At 46.3% G+C, this 21268-nt stretch overlaps 1 protein-coding gene and 1 long non-coding RNA gene across 4 annotated transcripts in view; one reads left to right on the top strand and one right to left on the bottom strand.

Annotated features, from left to right (window-relative positions):
* Positions 1–18196, top strand: part of stxbp4 (syntaxin binding protein 4) — a 41180-nt gene extending 22984 nt beyond the window's left edge. For 2 of the 3 annotated variants that reach the window (XM_063482424.1, XM_063482426.1), the window contains exons 13-21: positions 290–386; positions 1177–1301; positions 2361–2450; positions 2546–2611; positions 10043–10222; positions 11617–11733; positions 12145–12194; positions 16323–16459; positions 16602–18196. In XM_063482424.1, the coding sequence (XP_063338494.1) occupies positions 290–386; positions 1177–1301; positions 2361–2450; positions 2546–2611; positions 10043–10222; positions 11617–11733; positions 12145–12194; positions 16323–16459; positions 16602–16615 (876 nt within the window). In that variant the 3' untranslated portion in view covers positions 16616–18196. The remainder of the gene's footprint in view (positions 1–289; positions 387–1176; positions 1302–2360; positions 2451–2545; positions 2612–10042; positions 10223–11616; positions 11734–12144; positions 12195–16322; positions 16460–16601) is intronic. The other variant, XM_063482425.1, reaches the window with a different exon arrangement.
* Positions 2541–16313, bottom strand: LOC134633571 (uncharacterized). Its single transcript, XR_010094767.1, has 3 exons — positions 13063–16313; positions 11849–11957; positions 2541–2640 (listed from the first exon to the last, which is right to left on the bottom strand). It is a non-coding gene; the product is annotated as an uncharacterized LOC134633571 (long non-coding RNA).
* Positions 18197–21268: the final 3072 nt, after the last annotated feature.

Here is a 21268-nt window from a genome sequence, read left to right as displayed (position 1 = left end):
TCAGTGTGACAGAATGAGGTGATGATTTCCCTGCACGCTGACGGGAACGCCACAAACATCATTCAGCTTCATGGGAACAGAGGAAAAACCTTCTTGTTCCCAAATCCAACCAAAACACAAAATGTGTTTGTGTACTTCATCACGACACAACACCCAGACTGTTTAAAGGTCGCGTCAGCTGAACCAATTCATGAGCCGATACTCTCTTCTCATTGGTCAGCGGCTGTTTGTCAGTGTGTGTTTGCACCATGTGAGCTGTGTATCGATCTGTGTGTGTGTGTGTGTCCAGGCTCTGGAGCTGATTGGCCTGAAGCCCTCCGACGCTCAGCGGCAGGCGCTCCGGTCCAGACTGCGAGCTGATCCGGCTGGGACGGTGGCCTTCACAGGTAAGACATCATCGCTCAGCTCACCTGTGGCTGTCCTCCTGCAGGTGTCCCTCATCCTCACACCTGTGCAGTACATCATGTGGAGTGGAAGATTAAAGTACTTGCAGTACTTACTAAAGTACTTGATTTTCTTTTATTTGTATTTAGCTCTTGTTTCTTTTCATAGTTGAAGGTTTTAAACGCAGCTCTGAGGTAAACTGATGACTGTGCTGCTGTGTTTGGACCATGTTGGTCTCCAGCAGTCAGGAGGTTTCCTGTTGTGTCCTTGTTGGATGTTTTTATCTGGAGTTCTGTTTCAACTGCGTTCGGCTTTACTCGCCTCCTTCCCTCCTTTGTGCCCTCGCTGGTTTCACCTGTGTCCTTCTCAGTTTCCTTTCACAAAGTGAAACTGGGAAACTGAGACTCGATTCTTCTGACGTCGCAGTGACTCGAGCTTTGCACACTTTCTGCTCACTTGTGTTAACTTAGAGCTTTTATTCTGCTTTGTGGGTTTTATTGGACTGTTTGAAAAAGTGAAGGAAAAGCAGAGAGCTTCAGTAGAAAGAATAAAATGTCTTTGTCTGCTGCTGGACATCAGAGTTGAAACGTAGAAAAGAGATGATCCATATCGTGTTTTCATTGACTGTTTGCACAGTTTAAAGGAGGCTTGGTGATGTGGCGCGGCAGCGTTAAAGATGAAAGTCAAGTGCAGGACGCAGATCTGCAGGTTTCGTCGCTGCTTCGGCCTCAGAGAGGCTCGGGTCGGCGTTCTGCCTCCTGCTGAGCGCACACGTCTGTTTTCTGTTCCCAGACTTCGAGAGCCTGATCAAGGAGCTGTTCAAGCCTCAGCTGGAGGAGCTGGGCGTCACGCAGCTCGGGTCTCGCTTCACGTCCGACGACCTGTTCAGCTTGCTGGAGTCGCCCAGCGACCCGAGGGTAGGAGCGTGCAGCACAGCGCACACGTCTGATGTCACACAGTTACTGAACTTCATAAACAACTTTTTACTGTAATTTACTTTAAACTCATAGAAAAGATGCTGAGTGACTCCTCCTGTATTTATGCACATATATGCAGCCTTCAGGAAAAACACAACAGAGTACTAAATACACAGTTTTCAGTTTTGCAGTGCAAACAGTGTTTGTAGAATATTACAGTATGTTAAAGTATGTGGGGGGTGTGGGGGGGTCATCAGTGTCCGTCAGTCCTACAGCACGGAGAGGGTGGAGGCGGTCACAGCAACAGAGCAGTGAACACCTGGAGAAGGTGTGGGTGGGAACGATGCTCCCTGTGCGGCGTTTCTAATCGATTCTGCTTGTTTATTTTTATCATTTCATTTTATTGTTTATTAGAATAAAAAAAGTGACCTTAAAGCTCTCGCATTTAAAAGTCCAGTTTTACTTTGATGATTATAAACAAAATAAAAAACGTGGACATGGTGAGCAGTCGCTATATTTATAAGTCTGTTAGTACAGTATGAGTGATGATGTCATCAGATGATGTCATTAAAAATGCTCCCAAAGTCTCCAACAGAACAAACACTGCTGTAAAGTTTTAATATGGGAGTCTATGGGGACTGACTCACTGCTGCCTCTGGTGGTTTTCTGAGATCACCTGGATTCAGCAGGTGGAATCTTAGCAATGAATCAGACTGAGGATCATCCAGGTTCCAGTGAACAGGAGCACGTGATGACTCCACGTCCACTCCACTGTGGATACTGTCATTGAACAGGAGGGTCCTATCAGCAGAGCGTGTGCTGTGCTGGGGTCACACAGGTCACGTGGGGTCACACAGGTTCGATGGACCTGAGAGCAACAGCAGCTGCATCTGTGAGAGGATACAGACGTGATTAATGTTCAGGTCATCATCACACGAGCCTCAATGTGCTGCTTTCACTCGTTCTTCATCATTTATGGCACTTTCAGCCTGACACTCACCTGAGGGACGCTAACGAGATGCTAACGAATCGTTCTGATGTGTTTGTGTGTTTGTGCAGCCGTCACTGTCGGACTCAGAGGACCTGGAGGAGATGGAGCGGCTCAGGAAGGAGCACATCGAGGCTCTGAGGGAGATCAAGAGGCTGCAGGTAGACTCACACCTGAGTCATTTTGTAGAATTCAATCATATCCAAAGAAAAGTCGGCTTCAATAAATATTCTAATGTGTCTGTTCTGATCTGCAGGAGCAGCTGGTCGAGTCTCAGAGAGTCCACCATCAGATGGAGGAGGAGCTCAGCAAGGTCAAACAGGTGAGTCACGCCTGCTGCACTCATCCGACCTGTGCACATGTGTGAAAACAGGAAGTCATACACAGGTAATGCTTTGGTCAGTGGCTGTGGGGGGAGTCAGGAGTGTGTGTGAGACGAGGTGCTTCTTTTAAAAGAGATCAGCAGGTGGAGCCCTTCATACACACACACACACAAACCGACCTGCAGGTGTGATGATAAAGAGCTTGTGTGTGTGTGTGTGTGTGCGTGTGTGTGTGTGTGTGTGCGTGTGTGTGTGTGTGTGCGTGTGTGTGTGTGTGTGTGCGTGTGTGTGTGTGTGCGTGTGTGTGTGTGCGTGTGTGTGTGTGTGTGGGAGGACTGTGAGCCCCGTGTTGAATCTTTTTTTATTTTGGGCTCTAGAATAGCTCCTCCTCCTCCTCCTCCTCCCCACATTGTGTTTGTTGTGATTCAGAGCTGAAGGGTCTCGGCCTCTCTCGCTCCCGCTCGGTTGCATAAATCAATCAATATCTACATTTAGCCCACAAGTGCACCATAACAACAAAGGCCGACGGGGCGTTTCCTTATCTGAGTTTCAGACCCGAGGAGCAGATGAGGAGGACGCAGAGCTGAGCGTTCACTTCCTGCTCTGCAGTCGCACCTTTAGCTTCTCGCCGAGTGCTGGCAGGTTTGCAGACATTGGACTTTCTCTATTCTTTGCTTTTTCATAGTGAAACCTTTTTCTTCTTGGACTCTGCCAGAGCAGCTTTGCATGACACACAGTTCATAATAATCATTCTTTATGTGATTCTGGTCCTTGGTGCAGGCCCTCAGTTCATCCTCTGTCTGAAACAGGTTATTTTAGCCCCGCCCATTGCGAACAAAAGGCTAATGGGTGGGTCCTGGGATATCTCCCATCTATGACATCATACAGTTAAAAGAGTAAAAAAAAACTGTGTGGAACTGAGTGTCAGAGCAGTCTGTTCATCCAGTGGCTTCACTATTAGAAACTTTGGCCATGCTAATGAACATCCAGGGGAAACGCCCCCTGCTGACCATCAGAAGGAATGCAGGACTAAAGTATTAACTTGACTCAAAATATCCATTTGAGCCACTTCAGTGTGCACCTGAGGTGCAGAGACACTGTATCGACTCACAAACTCTAAGAACACTTTAAAATATTCTGAAGTCTACTTTACGTCTCTGTCATCTGTCCTGGTATAAAAGCAGGTTTTAAGCAACGTTAGCTGCTCAGACATGTCCTGGCTGCCTGCAGTAAGTCACATCAGGGCGCAGATCACGACTGTCAGCTTCAGCGCTGCCTGCATATTTAACAAACCTGCACAGCTGAATTAAGCTGACAGCCTTTAATCCTCTGAGGGAGGATTTGATCAGGTTTCCAGGCTGGAGTCACTTAGCCTTCCACACTCACACTGTGTTTGCATGCAGATAAATCACCTGGACATCATCATTATTATTATTATTATTATTATAATCGGATCCAGGTTCAGCCTGTTTTGGACATGGTGTTTGCTTTTCAGTAAAAGTCGATGGAGGTGTGAGTCGTTGGTGCTCCTGAATAAGTGAAGTGCTTTTAATATCCTTTGTCTGAGCGTGGCATTTTACCGGCTCCGCCGCAGCTTTCAGCGCAGCCTCCAGCTTCGAGATGGAGACGTTATGTTATTATTACATAACAGTCAAACAAAGCAGGAAGCAGCCGTCGGTGCAAATGTGAGTGTCGTTTCTCAGGGAGCACAAAAACCTTTCGTCTGGGTAGAAGCGGGACCGGCCACTGCTCTTTTGTTCCGCCGCGCGTTGCCAGGCTGTACAGCTTGTGCACAGCGAGGGATTTTTCTTCCATTGTGCTGCCTTTTCTGGAGAGCGAGCAGGCGGGCGGAGGAGAGCGGGCTGACATGCTCCTTCATTAGAGATGGAAGTCAGCCTTTAAGACGGGGGGCCTCTCAGAGCCCCTCGGGCCCCCCTGAAGCCACAGCTGGAGGGAAGAGAGCTCACGCTGGGAACCATTAGTTACCCAACCATACACCACACACACAGAGCCACACACACAGACACACACTCACACCTCATCTCCACACTTAGTGGACACTCTACACTGGAAACCATCCAGGAGTCTAATTTTACCAGCAAGTGTGTCCCAGTTCTGAGCCACTCTGCTCTGATGGTCAGACTTTAATGTGCTGTGTTGTTGGACAGCGTGTTGCGCTACTGTGAAGCACAAATTACAGTAAACGATGTCCTCCAGAGGCACAAAGTAAAGAAAAGACTTGCATTCATGTTGGACTCCATTATTAAACGAGGACATTCATGCACAGCGATGTTATTACGCTGCCCGTGGACCGTGGTTTCATTTAAAGAAAACCCAGTAATTATGTTCTTTATGATGAGGGCAGTGAGTGAAGCATGGCCTGTATATAAAAGATGGATGTAGTCACCACTGGTTTTGGTCTCGTTAGCATTTTGGCTGTCATAATGTTGTTATTTGGACCATATATAGAAGTGAGTGTGGACCGACACTTGCTCTCTGGGTTGTTGGAGACTCAAGTGGCCATCAGAGGAACTGCAGTTTTTTTGAGTAATTCCACGTTGGGTTTATATTTCAGTCCTGGAAGCTCCTGTGCGAAGGTAATGTGCTGAATTAAGTCGATGTACATGACCTTTGCAGTTGTGAGAAAGTTTAAAGTTATCACTGTTGTTTCATTTTAGGTAACTATTCATATACTGCATGGGAAGGAGTGGCAGGTAAAGAAGTCTGCCTTGTAATGTAGTTAAGATTGCAACTATTCCCTTTGCCTATTTATGGCTGCACGGAGCAGTCGGCGCTGGAACGTTGATTCAAGATTCAAGATTCTTTATTTGTCGCGTGCATGGTTATACAGGTATAACACACAGTGAAATGTGACCTGATACGCTCCTCGACTGTGCAAAGAAAAAACAGAGACAGACAGAACTTTATATACAGTGAATGAGTATATACAAGGAAGACATTATGTGCAGCAAGTGTGTGAGTTATGTACATTATATAAATAGAAATAAAATAAAATAAAACAATCTGGAAATTTACAGCTTGTGTACATTGCGTGAGGAGGGTGTTAAAGTGTCTTGTGCTGTAGTGAGGCCAGAAGGATTCAGGATTTTCCTCCCCTCCATCCCCTGGACACCTACCCCACTCACTGTCCATACAAATCAATGTGGTTTCACTCGTGCTAATAAATTGTCACCTTTTTGCTTGCCAGAACACTGTCTGCGCTTGAATCCATCTGTTAGTCATGACAGATTGGATGGAATGATGGAAAGTTGTTTCCATCATTTCTCCATCTATCCCATTTTTTTCCTCTTGTCTGAGGCCGGTTTGCGGGGCAGCAGCTGAAGCAGAGAGGCCCAGACCACCCTCTCATCAGGCAACCTCCTCCTCCAACACCAAGGCGTTTCCAGGCCAGCCGAGATATAATCTCTCCTGGGTCTCCCATGGGGCCTCAGACTTGGAGATGTTGATTCTCACTCCCATGGCTTTACACTTGGCTGCGAACCGTTCCAGTGCAAGCTGGAGGCCACCACCTGATGAAGCCAACAGAACTACGTTATCTGCAAGAAGCAGAGACGATTCTGACACCGACCAAGTGGAAGCCTTCCTCCACATGGCTACGGCTAAAAATTCTGTCCACACAAATTATGAACAGAATCGGTGACAAAGGGAAGGCCTGGCGGAGTTCAACACCCACCAGGAACGAGTTCTACTTATTGCCGGCTATGTGGATCCAGCTCTTTGAACAGCTGTATAAGGACACCCATTACTCCCGAAGCACCTCCGACAGAGCCCTCAGAGAGACAGACTATCTAGCATCCTGGCATGGACTCTCCCAGGGAGGCTGAGGAGTGTGATCCCCCTATAGATGGCACACACCCTCCAGTCCCACTTCTTAAAGATCACCACCCCAGCCTGCCAATCCAGAGGTACCGCTCCTGATCTCCACGCAATATTGTAGAGGCGTGTCAACCATTACAGCCCTAAAACATCCAGAGCCATGTCGGCACCTATTGGCTGCCTCCAAAGTCCCACAGGGTATCCCAGCGGGATAGTGCTTCTTCTTTAGCCGTTCCCCTCACCTGTGAGGGGATTACCACCACGACAGGCACCAACCTCCTTGTAGCCGTAGCGCAGTGCAGCAGCTTCAGTAGTGTAGGTGCTGACCATGGTCCATTCAGACTCAATGTCCCCAGTCTCCCTTGGAATGCTGTCAAAGCTCTGCCAGAGGTGGAAGCTGAAGATCTCAACTCTGCCAGGAGTTCCCAACGCACACCTACTTAAGCCCCTACTCGGACTGACTTTCCTCGGTTCTCCACAGTTTTCAGGATTTTCCATTGGGTGATACCAGGTGCTATTTTAGTACCTGGTCGCCCGGGGTTCCAAAGCGATTCCAGCAGGTACTAAAATGTGATGTCGTCAGACTGCATGGCGCCAATTGGCTGGTCAGTGGCGTCACTCAATAAGTCATGAGAGCATCTCGTTCATGAAAATCAAAACTGCCATTTTTGAAACCCAGCAATGAGGGAAATGGCTCCAAGAAACGACGCTATGGTCCCCAAGTCTTATGGACACCTTTATGTTGGAACATGGTGTTTTAATGAACAAACTGTGGTTTGCATGGGAATCCAGTACCAGAACACCACTCGGGTTCAGACCTGGGAGGCCATTCCTCCCAGTCACGCCCCTCCATGTCTCACTGTTGTTGACCAGATAAGCGTTGAAGTCTCCCAGTAAGACATTTTTTCAAAGTTTCCAAAAAAATATTTTTTTCCCCAAAACTTTCCCCATTCAACACAAAAAACCAATTCATTACTTTTGCTTGATGTCCCTACTTTCCATTAATGTCCTCGCTCCAAAGGTTAAAACCTGAAATTGGTCCCCACAGAGCTGGAGTGGTGGACATGAACATAAATCTCATTCTTGAAACGGCAGTTTGCAGATTTTTTAATTACATGCATGCCCTAGAGAAAATTGGAGGTAACAGATGGATGACACACACTCTGTGTGTGCGTGTGTGTGTGTGTGTGTGCGCGCGTGTGTGTGTGTGTGTGTGTGTCCAGCATTTCAGAATCTTGTTCATAAATCATCGTATTTTGCTCCATGTGTGTTCTGTTAGCTTCCACTGCATATGATGTCGCAGCAGGAGGATGAGAGCTGCCAAATTCTCCCCAGTCTGCTTCCTCTTTGCCTCGACTGTGTGTGTGTGTGTGTGTGTGTGTGTGTGTGTGTGTGTGTGTGTGTGTGTGTGTGTGTAATCTCAGGCACTCAGAGCTCAGTAAACCCTCAGTTTCAGACAATTTGTTCTCATTATAGCAGATAAATATATTTCTTTTTTGCCTGCATGAGTATCTTTACATGAGGGGGAGTTTTGGGGGCCCCGTGGTGTCCTGCATGCTCCCCGGTGAAATCCTGCAGTGTTTCTTTCCTGGTTCGTGTTGCACTGAGTGTTGTGACAAAACTCAGCGTTCACTCCGATCTGTTAGTGCCACCAAAGATCAGTTTACCGTGTGATGTTTATTTCAGCGCTGCAGGGTTACAGTTATTGGCTGCCAGTGTGCCAACTGTACTTGCTTCCAGTTATGAGTGTCTAATTATTGCTGGTGTCTGTTTCACTGCCCTGAGAGTTACATAACCTCCACGGTACAGACTGGCTCTCCTTCTGCATTAAAATCACATGGGGTCAAAGCCCAGCTGGGCCTTTATACCAGCACATATTTCCCTCTGGCCTGTAGTGCTTTTATTCATCTATATAGCTTGAGTTGTGACGTAGTGACGTGTTCCTGTTGGCTTTATCGAACAAGGAGCTCCAAATTTCTCATGGTTTTCATCCAAGTCTGAGGCCACGGTGGTCAGCATGAAGAGGTGGAGCGCCCACTCTGGCAATGGTTCCTGCTGAAACTACAGCAGTTTGAGTGTCTCGGGGTCTCGGGCGAGTGTTGGGGTGATGTCTGCTGACTCTGCACCTATAGCAACGAGCTGAGAGCAGCGACATACAAGCTTCCTCTGAAGGGTGTCCGAACACTACGAAGGGAGATTAGCTTGGATTTCTGGGGTCTTCAGTCAGTGGAGGTGGTTTGGGTGTCTGACCAGGGTTCCTCCCGGGTGCCTCGTTGGTGTGGTGTTTGAGACATGTCCAACTGGCCTTGGGGCAGGAAATGATGTCCTTTAGCTGGTCTGGGAGCTCTTACTCGTATCTCCCTCTTAGAGCTGCAGGAGGTGGATAAGTGGACAAAGAGTTTGGGCTTCACTGTGAATGAAAAGCTGACAGGTGCAACTGAAATATGACTAAAATGGAGGCAGCATTCGTTGTGCTTCGCTTCTGTAGAGAAACTAACGGGTTTAGAAACATCGTGACTCATTGTTACACGGCTGTCGTTCACACTCTGATTGACACAGAAGTAAAAATGTTTGTTTGCAGAGCAGCATGTCAGCGTCACTCTGAGCTGGTGAAAGGTGTGTGTTGTGTTTAAAATGGTCCACAGAGCCCAGCCTTGTTCACTTTGACCTGACTGAATGTGGCTTTGTGGTCTTTGCAGAGTTCAGATCGGGCACTGTGCTGACGTTTTGTAGTTCCGTTGAAAAATAATTAGCCAGGAGTGAAACGAGGACATGAAGTAAGCTCTGTGTCTTGTTTTTGTTCCAGCATTGTTACGTAAGAGAGCGCCAGCCAGTCAGTCGGGCCCGGCCTCGCTCTTAAAACACACAATCAAACAATAAGAGCTCATTCCAAGAAAAACACCACCAACAAAAACAACCTGCCAAAAAGCGACGATGACCTGACGTACTTTTTATTTTTAGCTCAAGCATTACTCATCTCATGCTGACAGTGTGACTGCACAGAGACGTCTGAGTCTTAACAGCGACTGCAGTGCTCAATGAAATATCAACTGGTCAATGCACCGTCATGAAATGTTATAATTGTATTCATGGTCCTCAGAGGATGACGTCTACTGATGCTGACCGCTGGCAGACTCTGCTCACTCTGGAGGGCATGACCTCGGCCTCGGGTAACACTGTGAGGGACCTTGATCAGGAAACGTCCTTCAGTGCACTTAATGCACAAATATGTAGGACTGCTTTCTTGCCTGGTTCTGCAGGAGGTTTGTTTTATTGTTTCGATGATAATGCTGCTCTCCAACCGTAGGTAACCTTATCACAGACAGAGGTATGCTGAGCGCTGACAGACCTGCTGGGACTCGACTGCACAGCCTGCTGATTCAGGGAAACGTCCCCGAGGCCACAGCAAAGAGCCTCATCACACTAACTCATCCTGACACCACGAATCCCAAATCATGGCACGACCACCTGGGAGGCCTCTCAAAAGCACTGAGCAGGGCCTGAAAGCACCACTGAAACTCTGCCGAGTAATCCCTCATCTTCTCCTTCTACCCCATCCTCCCCCTCTCCTCTTCCTCCACCCTCTCTGACAGGAAGTGAAACACAGCGCGGAGGAGAGCCGAGCTCTGAGGACTCGAATCCAGCTGGCTGAAGCAGCCCAGAAGCAGGCCAGAGGGATGGAGATGGACTACGAGGAGGTGATCCACCTGCTGGAGGCTGAGATCGCAGAGCTGAAGACTCAGAGGATGGAGCACCAGGCATCAGCCAACAAGGTGACTCACACCACATGGATCAGTTCATGGTAGGCACCAAGCAGAGCCGCTCTCTGACGGTCCGATTACCGCAGAGTCCCGGTCAGCTAAATACTTTTATTTCTCTATATTATGTGTGAAACCATTTTCAGCTTCAGTTATTTGGGACATTTATAAAACTGTAAGGATGAGGAAGCAGGAAGGCAGCTGACTGCACCATCCAACCAGCCACCAATCAAACCCATTGACCCAAGACTACAAAGATCGTCGCTGAGTCATCGTAAAATCAAACATTTCTATGATGATGGTGAAAAAACAGCAACCTTTCTGTCATGTAATGGTTTTTCTATTACTTTAGTGCAGCATGCTTGCAGCCTGAGCTTCTGTCTCTCAACACGGGAACAATGAAGGGGGAATATTAAAAATACAGGCTTTTTGTTGCCTGGTTATTGCTGCTCCCCCTCCTGGTCCTGGTTTCGTCTTCAGGCCTGAATGTGGGTCAGGTGTATTTGGTGACAGAGCCGCTTCCCTCTCTGACGTAGGTTTTGCAGAAATCCGCTCAGCGTTGTTTCTCTGAGCCATCGGCACAAAACAAAAGTCTGCAGAAAGAAACAAAAGCGCTCACGCTGGAAACAAAGAGCTTCTGTCCAAACGCCAAGCCTCCCAGAGCACGACTGCATGCAAACACTCCTCCTTTTCATTAACAGCTTTTACTCCTCACGCACCAAAGACAAGCACAGGAAATGAGACTTTTGTAAGATGTTTGGCCTCTTTGGCTCCTGTCTGTGTTTGTGGTGTCTGCTTTAGTCTCCGTGAACCAGTTCATCGAACACTAATTTACAGTTAAATGACCTGTTTCAGGGTCTTTTAATTTAACATGTTTATGATCATTTTAAAAATCGCTGAGAAAGGAAACTGAAAAGGTTGGACGTGTAACAGCCAGTTACAGTTAAAGCAGAAACAGAAGCCAAAAATGAGCTTTTTGTTTTACTGAAGAGAAGCTTGATACAAAAGTATTTAAACAGACAGGGAGGAAGCGGTGACACCTGAGGGGGGGTAACTCAGCAGGTAATCACAGTGGGGAAAACTGTGGGCAGGAAGTAAGGACTACTTTCTTTAAAGGACGAGATATGAAACAGGAAGTTCACAAGACGTGACGAGATGTCCCCAGATGGAATCAGTCCTCTATTCCCATCAGGCTGTCCAGAGTACACGGGTCACTTCGGAAAAGATGGTACTCGACGGACTTCCAGAAGTCGACCAATCAGAGCAAAGAGACATGCAGAGCATGAACGCAGGCCAACGCGAGATAAATAAACTCCATTAGGGTTTAGCATTAAAAATATGGAGCTGGAAACGCGAGGAGACGAAGACCATAAATGACCAGAATCTGAATGTTTTTGCTTTGATCTCAGGAGGAGTCGGACGAGCTGAAGAAGAGAGCGGCCGTCCTGGAGTGTCAGCTGCGGAAGAGCGAGGCGGCCAAGAAGGGTTTCGAGATGTCAACGGGAAAACTGCTGAGCTTTGTGGAGGTAAAACTTCTCAGCTTTCAGACATCACGATACAGCCACACTTTCAAAAATAGTTTCATTCACAGTCATTGTTTGTAGGGGAAGGACTCACATTGGCCCAAATGGCAAACCTCACCTTTAAAAGCAGGAACCAATGAGCTTTGAGTGGAGATCACAGAGTAAGAAGTAAGAGATGCGCTCGCTGCTGGTGTGGGTTTGAAATCAGATCCTTTCATCAGTGTTGACTGTTGACAGAGAAAAACATGGCCTTCAGATAACTCTCATACCGAGGAGACGTTTTACATGAAAAGATGTTTTCAGCAGGATTATTTCCGTTTATGAAATAATTTTTTGGTGCAGCTGGAAAACAAAATAAAAGACAAAGAAGAAAACAAACAACCTTCTTTTTTGTTTGTTTGTTTGTTTCTGCAGAATGTTCAGGAGTTCCTACTCGAAAGTCACGGCCCCCCAAAGAGCTACAGGTAGAGTGTGTGTGTGTGTGTTCTTGTAAATATATCCTTGTGAGGTCCTCACTGTGATAAAGGACTTCACTGTTAGTATTCAGTAAATGTACTATAGCAAAAGTACTGCAGTAAACTCTATGGGTAAAAGAGTAGTGTATGTTAATGTACTGCAGTATGTGCAGTACTAACTGTAATGCTTTAAATGTGCGGCAGGTTTGCAGTGACGTGCTGACCAGAGCACATAGAGTCAGTGATAACGAATCAATGGCAATGTGAAGTTAACGGGTGACGAGCGATTAAGAAGCTGTTGACAGACATATGAGGAGGTGTTAAATAGGTTAGAGGGTTCTCTAGGCAACCACATCCTGGAAAGTCCATTAAGGACAAACCATCAGCAACGACCAGCAACCAGCTGGTCACTTCCTCTGCTCACCTGGTTTCTCTCATCGGTCGCTGAATCTTATTGACTTTCTGCTGTCATTGTTTCTTGTGCCAACACCTTTTAATCCAGTAATAACACTGGTTGAGATGGGCTTATACAGAGCCTGAGAGTGCATCATCATCATTATTATTATTATTATTATTATCATTATTATTATTATTATCATTATTATTATTATTACGGTTCATCAGGGTCCTCATAAGGATGATAAGGACCCGATTCCAAAGAAGTTGGGGCAAACTCATGTTCTCTTCACAGTAGAACTTTGAAAGGTTAAACTAAGAAAATGATGCATTTTAATAAAAAATATGAGCTCATTTTGAATTTGAATTCTACTGTAAAGTCATGCTGTTTGAACAGATGCAGCGTGGTCTCCTGAAACATGAAGGCCTTCCTGAAGAACACGTGTGCATGGAGGACATGTTGCATCAAACCTGTTCATACCTTTCAGCACTGATGGAGCTTTTCCAGATGTGCCAGCTGCCAGCTCCACAGGCTGTGACGACCTGTGATGTTTTCTGTTCCACAGTGGAAAAACAAACATGTTCAGGTGTTTTGATGTCAAATATGCAGGCTGAAGGTTTTATTTCAGGATTTAGGGGCATGTTTAGGTCAGGGGTGAGGGATTTTGGGGTGAAGGTAACAAGTTCCTACTGTTATTATTATTATTATTATCATCATCATTATTATTATTATTATTATGGTGCTCAGGGTCCCCACAACGGCAGCTGAATCACAAACCTGTGTGTTTGATGATAATTGAGAGCCTGCTGTTCGTTAGCGACGCGGTGGCCGTCCTAACGAGTCAATCTGCTCAGTGTGAGCTGGTAAAGTGGTCGCTATAGAAACAAGCAGCCTTCATCTGTATGTTTCATTACTGTGTGTGTGAATTTACATCAGTGTGTGTGTGTGTGTGTCCTTACCTGAACAGGGTGGTTCAGTGGCAAGATAAACTTGGTGAACTCTGTGAGTTTAGTGTTTACGTCTGAATCAAACACACGGCTCAGTTTGACCCGTCAGGACAGCTCACGTGTGTGTGCACAGTATATGTGATATGTTTACAGGTTAGTGTGTGTGTGTGTGTGTGTGTGAGTGTGTGTGTGTGTGTGTGTGTCTGTTTGTGTGTGTGCGTGTGTGTGTGTGTGCGTGTGTGTGTGTGCGTGTCTGTTTGTGTGTGTGTGTGTGTGTGTGCGTGTCTGTTTGTGTGTGTGTGCATGTGTGTGTGTGTGTGTGTGTCAATAGACTGTGACTGCGACCCCGACACCTCAGTCTGTCACATAATGATCCAGCTGAGAGCAGAGCCCATTAGTCCAGGTTACACACACACACACACACACACACACTCTCACACTCAGCGGTCCAGCTTGACCCACTTCAGTGCAGGTAGGACAGCAGTTACTTCCTGTTAATGGTCGCCCGCAGTGAGCGGCGGTGAGGCGGCGGCGTTATGAAATGAAGACCGTGTGTGAGGTCACTTTGTGCTCGTTATCAACAATCATCTGATCAACTTCCACAAAGACACCAACAAAGAAGAGTAGGTCACACGTTACAGCACTTCCTGATCTCATTTCCTCGTTTTTCCTCATCTTTTCTCTTTTTTCTAACTCTCATCCTTGTTTCCTCTCTCCTTCCTCATATTATCCTTTCCATCCTTTTATCCTTCCTTTTCCTCTATGATTCTTTTTACTTCCTTTTTTAATTATTCCTATTTCTTTTTTCTTTTTTGTTCTTTCCTTTTTCATCTTGTACGTGTCTTTTCTATTTTAACTCTCCTTCCTCACAACCTTTCCTTCCTGCAGATTTCTCCTCCTCTCACTCCTTATTTCCATCCATCAGTCTCCGTCTTTCCTTCCTTTACATTTTCCTGTTCACTTCCTCTGAGCCTTACGTTTCTCTTTCTTTCCTTCCTGTCCAACTTTTCTTTCCTTATTTTCCATTTTCCTTATTTCTGACTTTCCTTAAGTCTTTCCCCGTCATCTGTCTTTCCCTTTGTCTTTCTAATTTTTTTTGTTCCATTTCTCTTTCTATCTTTCCTTCTTTGCTGTCTTCCATCTTTCCTTGTGCCCTTTATTACTGTCATCTTTCCTTTTCTTCTCCTCTCAGCGCTAATTTAACCCCCCAGCTCTTCTTCTTCTTCTTCAGTGTTTATTCGATTTCTCCTGCCTCCTCTCTCTGTTTTCCTCTTATCGCCTCCTCATCGTGGTTTCCTCGGTTCCTTCTGGCTGCTTGTGTAACTCTGATTCAGTGAATCGGGTCACTCGGTCAGGTTATCAGCTCGGACACCTCCTGCCTGCTTCCTTTTATTTCAGTCCAGGTCAGTGGGACACCTCCACTCGTCTTTCATAACCGTGGGACCCCCCCACCGGGTCCAGCTTTTCCTTTTATTCACCTGTCTGGTTGTTTCTGGGCCACCAGGCAGCTAAAATGTCAGCCAGCGCCTCCGTGACTGCGTCCAGAGACGCAGGCGTGAGGTTTGAGTCCTCTTTGTCAGAAATAAAGGCTCATTGATGCAGACTCAGTGACTTTCTGAATCATGAATATCAGTCTTATTAAGGTCGTTAGTCATAAGCGCCACAGTACTGACAGAAAGAAATGTCCCTGAGGAAGTAGGAGCAGGTTCATACTGGGGGGAGGATAGTAGAGCGCTGTGAGATGGCAGGAAGTGACCTGACAGTTTGGTCCACGCAGCGTCTGCAGGGTTTGAAGAGTGCACCGATCAACCCACTGGGACCAGAATCGGTCCTGATTGGTCACCACTCGGTCAGCCTCACGTACGTCTGATATTGAGCACACACACAGCAGTGCAGGTAAAAAGTCACACACTTACAACTACATGCTAACACGCTGTTAGCGTGGAAGCTCCTCGCTGCCAGTAAAGAGAACATTCGCTAAACGGGAGGAAACGCCATGGAAACGTCCGTAACAACAAACCAGATGAGGCGCTTGAATCACCTTCACACAGCTGACATGGACATTCAAAAGAAGCTAATGCTAAAGTAGGGCTGAGAGCCACCTACAAGCTAGTAGCCTCGGTATGAGCAACGAAACAGTTGGGAGGGAGACAAAAAGGGAAAACACGGATGGATGTCCTGCTAAATGTGCCAGAAAATAATGAAAATACCTGAAATGTATTTAATACAAAGTCTGTTGCAGCTTCTTTTGTTTGGTCAGATCTGTCAGTTCCTCATTATCAGTGATCTCAGGGAGAAAACAACCTGCAGCTTGTGAAGTTTAATCTTTTCTTTTACAATCAAAACTTTTTGCATTGAAGGAAAACTGAGTTTGTTTTTTTATCTGCTGTCAGTGAGTTTTCTTAGAAAATCCGAATCTGCAAATATCTGAAAAAAACTGAAATAAGCCAGAGAAGAAGAAGAAGGTAGCAGCTGGTTTGTGTTTTAGTCCATGCTGGGACTTTGATTGTGTAATTAGCTGATCAATCATTTCACCCTCGACTCAACTAATCGAGTATTTGAAGCCTGAAACAACACACAGTGCTCTCAGCGAGGACGACCTGCCGAGGCTTCGTTGTCTGTTTGAGACGCTCTCTGGGCTTTCTGTCCTCTCTTGGTAGAAAAAGAGATTTTGTTATGAAAGGACTTCTGTGAGCTCTGCAGCTGCAGACGACCTCCACGAAGGTCCTCTCAGACCGAGTTAGTGATCATTGTGTTACTTCACCTCTGACTCGTCCTTGTCTCTGTTTGTAGCTCCGGAGACGTAAAAGTCGGGGCGTCGTCTCAAGGTCTCGCTCCCCGCTACAAGAAAAGCCCGTGGACGGCGGCCACACTCGCCCAGGAGGCGCAGGAGCTCACTCGGACTGTCAGAGCCATCCTGGATGTCGACTGTAAGTGATCTCAGCTCCACGCACGCCGGTCTGCATGTCCTCCTCCTCCTGCTCCTCCTGTCTGTGTGTGCCGCCCCGCATGAAGCCGAAACAAACGATCCCGCCGACCCACCGCTGTGAGCGACTGTCCTCCCTGTTTCAGTGCTGACCTTCTAGACGACCCGACTGTTGGAGAACAAAGTCGTCGAGATGTCGGCCGGACTTCACCATCCAGCCGTGATCCCCACCGCTCTCTCCCCGACACCTCCTCAGCTCCTGCTGAAGGACTCGCCATGTCAGAACTCTGCATGAAAGCATCTGCACACAGAACAGCAGCTTTATTCCAGCGTTTTAACCTGTGTTCGCTGCAGAACGGGTCAGGTGTTTCACCTGGAAACACAACAGGAGAGAGTTTGGTGCAGGTTAACTCACTCGATGAAGGCGTCTGTGAAGCTGAGCGGCTACATGAATGTTTTCAAGTTTGGCCATCGATGAGAGAAACGGCACCAAAACCCGCAGCTCCACATTCACAATGAAATGTTGTTAATTGCCTGAAGAGAAAGTTTTCATATTGTTCATATTCGTAATAGAACTCAGCTTTATTTAAATATCATTACTTTTCTTTGTCAAACTGCTAATTAACATTATGTTTGTAACCATTTTCAGCCCTCAGTGTTAGCATTATCAGCTAGTTAGCGCTGAGGAACATCCGAATAAAAGCCCAGAATTTCAAAGACCAACATTTAAAGGTCGGCTCTGCGGCGCTTTTTCAGATTCTTCACAAAATTTTAACGCATAAAAAAAAAAGTGAACGTTAATTAACAGGCGATGCAGGTTCAACGTGACGTCACATTTTCAGGTGGACGAATACGAAAATCCACAGAATTAAAATGTATAATAAATGTTTTTTAAAAAAACATATAGGTGTTAATAATCACTGTATGATGATGATGATGATGCAAAGTTCATATTGGTCTATCCATTAAAGAGGAGACAGGCGACATGCAGACACACAGCAGCTTTATTATTGGTCAGTTAGACGTTATTTCTTTTTGGTTTAAATCCATCTGAGTCTTATCTTTCCATCATTTCCTGTTATAATGGCGCCAAAACTCACGATTAACCTGATGGGTGGATAAAACATTCATGTAGTCCTGTGACTCCTGCCCTGCCTCTGTCTCAATAAATATCTTCATTTAACAAACAGTATAAACAATATAAACTTACACATTACAGTATCATAAGGTTGCCATGTACAGTAGCTGCCGCTCCGCCACGAGCGCGCTCATACAGCTTAGATAACTTACTGTAGTTTCTGTCTCATTGCTCAGTGTTTAGTGTCTGAGTGGCTGAACGCTCGTGTTTGTGCAGTAGATTAGCCAGCGAAGCATCATCGAACAGTACAGGAGGAGAAACCTGCACGCCGCCCCGCACGCGAACGCCGTGTCAGGAAGGACGAAGGCCGCGTTAAAACGGGAACTCTTGGATTAAAGAGGCCTTCGATGGTGTTTGGAGGTTTTGCTGTTTGTGTTTTTAGGAACAAGCTGCAGATCCCGCGGCGTTCTCTGGGAAAAAGGATCAGCCGCTCTCAAACGTACGGTCGTGATTTTTCTCTGAACAGCTGGGCTGCGACTGAGATTTTTAAAAAGGGTTTATTTTTCATGTGAAATTGTCTGAGACGTAAAGACTGACAGAAGTTTTAGATTAAGGGTAAAAGGTGTAAAAAAAAAAATCCCACATTAAAATCTCTGAAAACGACCGAACTGTTGTTGAATATTTTGTGCTTCCATTATCTCAAATATTTCCAACAACATTTTAATTCTTCTTCATCTTGGATGCATTTCATTAGCATCACATCATCTTCACTCGGGCCGGCCACCACGCTGACGCAGTAAACCACAGAGGGACAGAAAGACCAGAGGAGACTCAAAATGATCACAAATACATAAAAATCAAAGACTAAGAGACTCTAAATGACCCGAGGGCTTTGTCTATTTGGAGGAAACGAACACAGAACACACTCTGTCAGGTAACTCTCCAAGCATCCTTGAATGCACCACCAGGAAGTGTTTGTCACGGGAACAAGGATGTAGTTCCCACAGGTGTTTCCAGGTGATACTCGCGGAGAAGGAAGGAGAAGCCTCAGGTACGCTGTGGTGCCGAGAAGAATGACAGGTATTCAGGAAATACACCGAGGTGAGAAACAAGTGGGTGGCGTGTGTGGGTATTTAAAGCGTTTCCAGCAAACACACAGAGCTGTGAGATTCACACAGCTCTGTAACTGCCCAAAACAAACTAACAGTTCAGGGAAAGCACTGAGGTATTTCCAGAAAATACACAAGCCTATATTTAGTTGTATAGTTCTTAACCCCAGCAAATACACAGAGCCATGGGACAATTAAACTCCTGAATGGCCAATCCCGAGCTCCCAGAAGTTCCTTATTTCCTCCAGCAGCCACAACAAAGCAGGTCGGGCTTTGATTGGCTTCCTGGACTTAACAGACGCGGGGCCACTGGGGGCCATCCATAATTAATGAGTCCATCACAATGCAAAGTGTGAGAGTCGGATAGTTCTGTCTTTGAGTCCATTTAAGAAGTACTTCAGAAACAGGACGAGGCTTCAGTTTGCTGTGAGATCTGACTTCGGATTTTAATGTTATTGTTCAGACCTTTCATTCAATTAAATGTTTGTTACACAGCACCAAATCACAACAACAGTCGCCTCAGAGTGCTTTAGATTGTAAGGTAGACCCTACAATAATACATATAGAGATAAACAATCATATGACCCCCTATGAGCAAGCACTTTGGCGACAGTGGGAAGGAAAAACTCCCTTTTAACAGGAAGAAACCTCCAGCAGAACCAGGCTCAGGGAGGGGCGGGGCCATCTGCTGTGATTGGTTGGGGTGAGAGAAGGAAGACAGGATAAAGACATGCTGTGGAGCCTTGGAGTCAGCTGAACATTTGTTTTGGTGTCTTTGAGCATTTTTTAGTTACTGCTCTGTGTTTGTGTTGGTCGTTGGCTACGCAGGGCGCAGGAATCTGTGCAACAAACCACGAGCAGGACAGCGGCAGTGCTGCTGTCTGTGCAGGTTAGCAGCCGATTGGTGGAAAAGTGGGCACAGCAGGAGAAGCACAAACAGCTACAACAACTCTGCAGCCTCTTTGCTTTCAAGAACAAGAGATTATTTCAAGGAAAACGACCATCTCGCTAAATTAATCTAAACTCTGACATCACATAAACCAGCAGATACAAACTATTTCCTCCTATTTCCTTAGAACCTTGAAAATCAGAAGATCGTGGCTCTTTAACTGCAAGCTCAACAGATAAGCATCTATAATTCCAGTAAAACCAGTAAAGACTCTGTTCTGAAAGCAAAAATGAATAAAAATACACATTTTGTGTCAATTCACAGAAAATATCATATCTTTTAAGTGTGGAGCTGCTGAAAAAAACAGAAAAACCTCGTCTCAGAGGCGATGGCAGCTACAACCGTTAACTAGAACTTCTGCCTTGCTGCTTTGACTGAGATTTATATATGTGATGGAGTCCTGCTTTGGGCTCTGTGTATTTGCTGGAGAAAGCTCTTTGGTTTTGCATTCAGCAGGTTTGTGACACAGTCACCTAATTTCCCTCCATCAGCGCGTGGGCGCCGTTACATAATTAACAACCACGGCTCGGGACACAGACGTCCTGTTAGAGATAATCAGCAGAGAAAGTAGGTCAGTCTGATCCGGAGCTTCATCACGCTCACCTGTAGCTCATCTTCATCACACCGCTGGTTGCCTGGAAACCTGCTCGGCTTTAAAATCAGAACGCTGGCTCTCGTTTAGTTTTATCGCTCCAGAGGATCTGACCACTGGAGACAAACCGCAGACCTTCAGGATCAGATCTCACACACACACACACACACACACACTCGTTTTCATACATTTGTGGGGACATAATGTTTTCCCTAGCCGCTTACGCTAACCCTCGCCCTAACCATAACCCAACTGTAACCCTGCCACTAAAACCACACTGTGAGTCTCAAACATGCCTGCAAACTCGTGGGGACCTGCATTTGGTCCCTATAAGTGCAGCGGCGTCCTCACAAAGCTGTCTAAACCTGGCGCACACACACGCTCCCTGCCTGAGAAACAATCAGCAGGCTCGTCAGCTTCATTCATTCCTCGTTTGTGACGACTTAGACACTGTTACCATGACAACAATGCCTCCTATGGCTTACTCTCGTGTTCATTCAGCTCGCCTCCCAAAATGCATCTGTGTGAAGTTACTCTGTGCGTCTGACCAAGTCTCGGCCTGCGCCGCCTCAGCTTCCTGTCTGTGTGACGTCATCCTCACAGGTGCTCACACAGGTGGGATCAGGAGGACACCGGATATTCAATAAATCCCAGATCGTGGGTTCTCTGAACCTAATACGCCATGAAGGTACACGGGAAGCTTTTTATAGACGTTACTCCTGAACTGGAGCAGGACAGATCTGCAGGGAAGCTGGTCATTCCTTACTTCATCTTCGGCTAATGTGATTGGTCAGCTGCAGAAGATGTTTGCGTGTTTGAAATGGATCTGTCCAAAGCTTCAGAAGTGTAGCGTTAGAGATCCATCGTGCGCTCAGAAGGCAATGCTCTGTAGCTTTAAACCTCGTTATCATTAAAGTCTGGATGGTTAACTGTGGCGATGGCATCCACCACCACATGGACCCAGCGTAGTCTGAATGACCCTGCTGAACTCTGCTGTGGACGTTAAAAATGAATAACCTCACCGGCAGCATGGCTGAGTGAAAGGGAACTGTTCCCACGGAGTGTGAAATGAATGAAGGCAAAAA

Source organism: Pelmatolapia mariae, linkage group LG8 (assembly GCF_036321145.2).
Source record: "Pelmatolapia mariae isolate MD_Pm_ZW linkage group LG8, Pm_UMD_F_2, whole genome shotgun sequence".
Classification (NCBI taxonomy): Eukaryota; Metazoa; Chordata; class Actinopteri; order Cichliformes; family Cichlidae; genus Pelmatolapia; species Pelmatolapia mariae.
The sequence above is the reverse complement of the archived record's forward strand: the minus strand, read 5'-3'. Positions and strand labels throughout refer to the sequence as shown.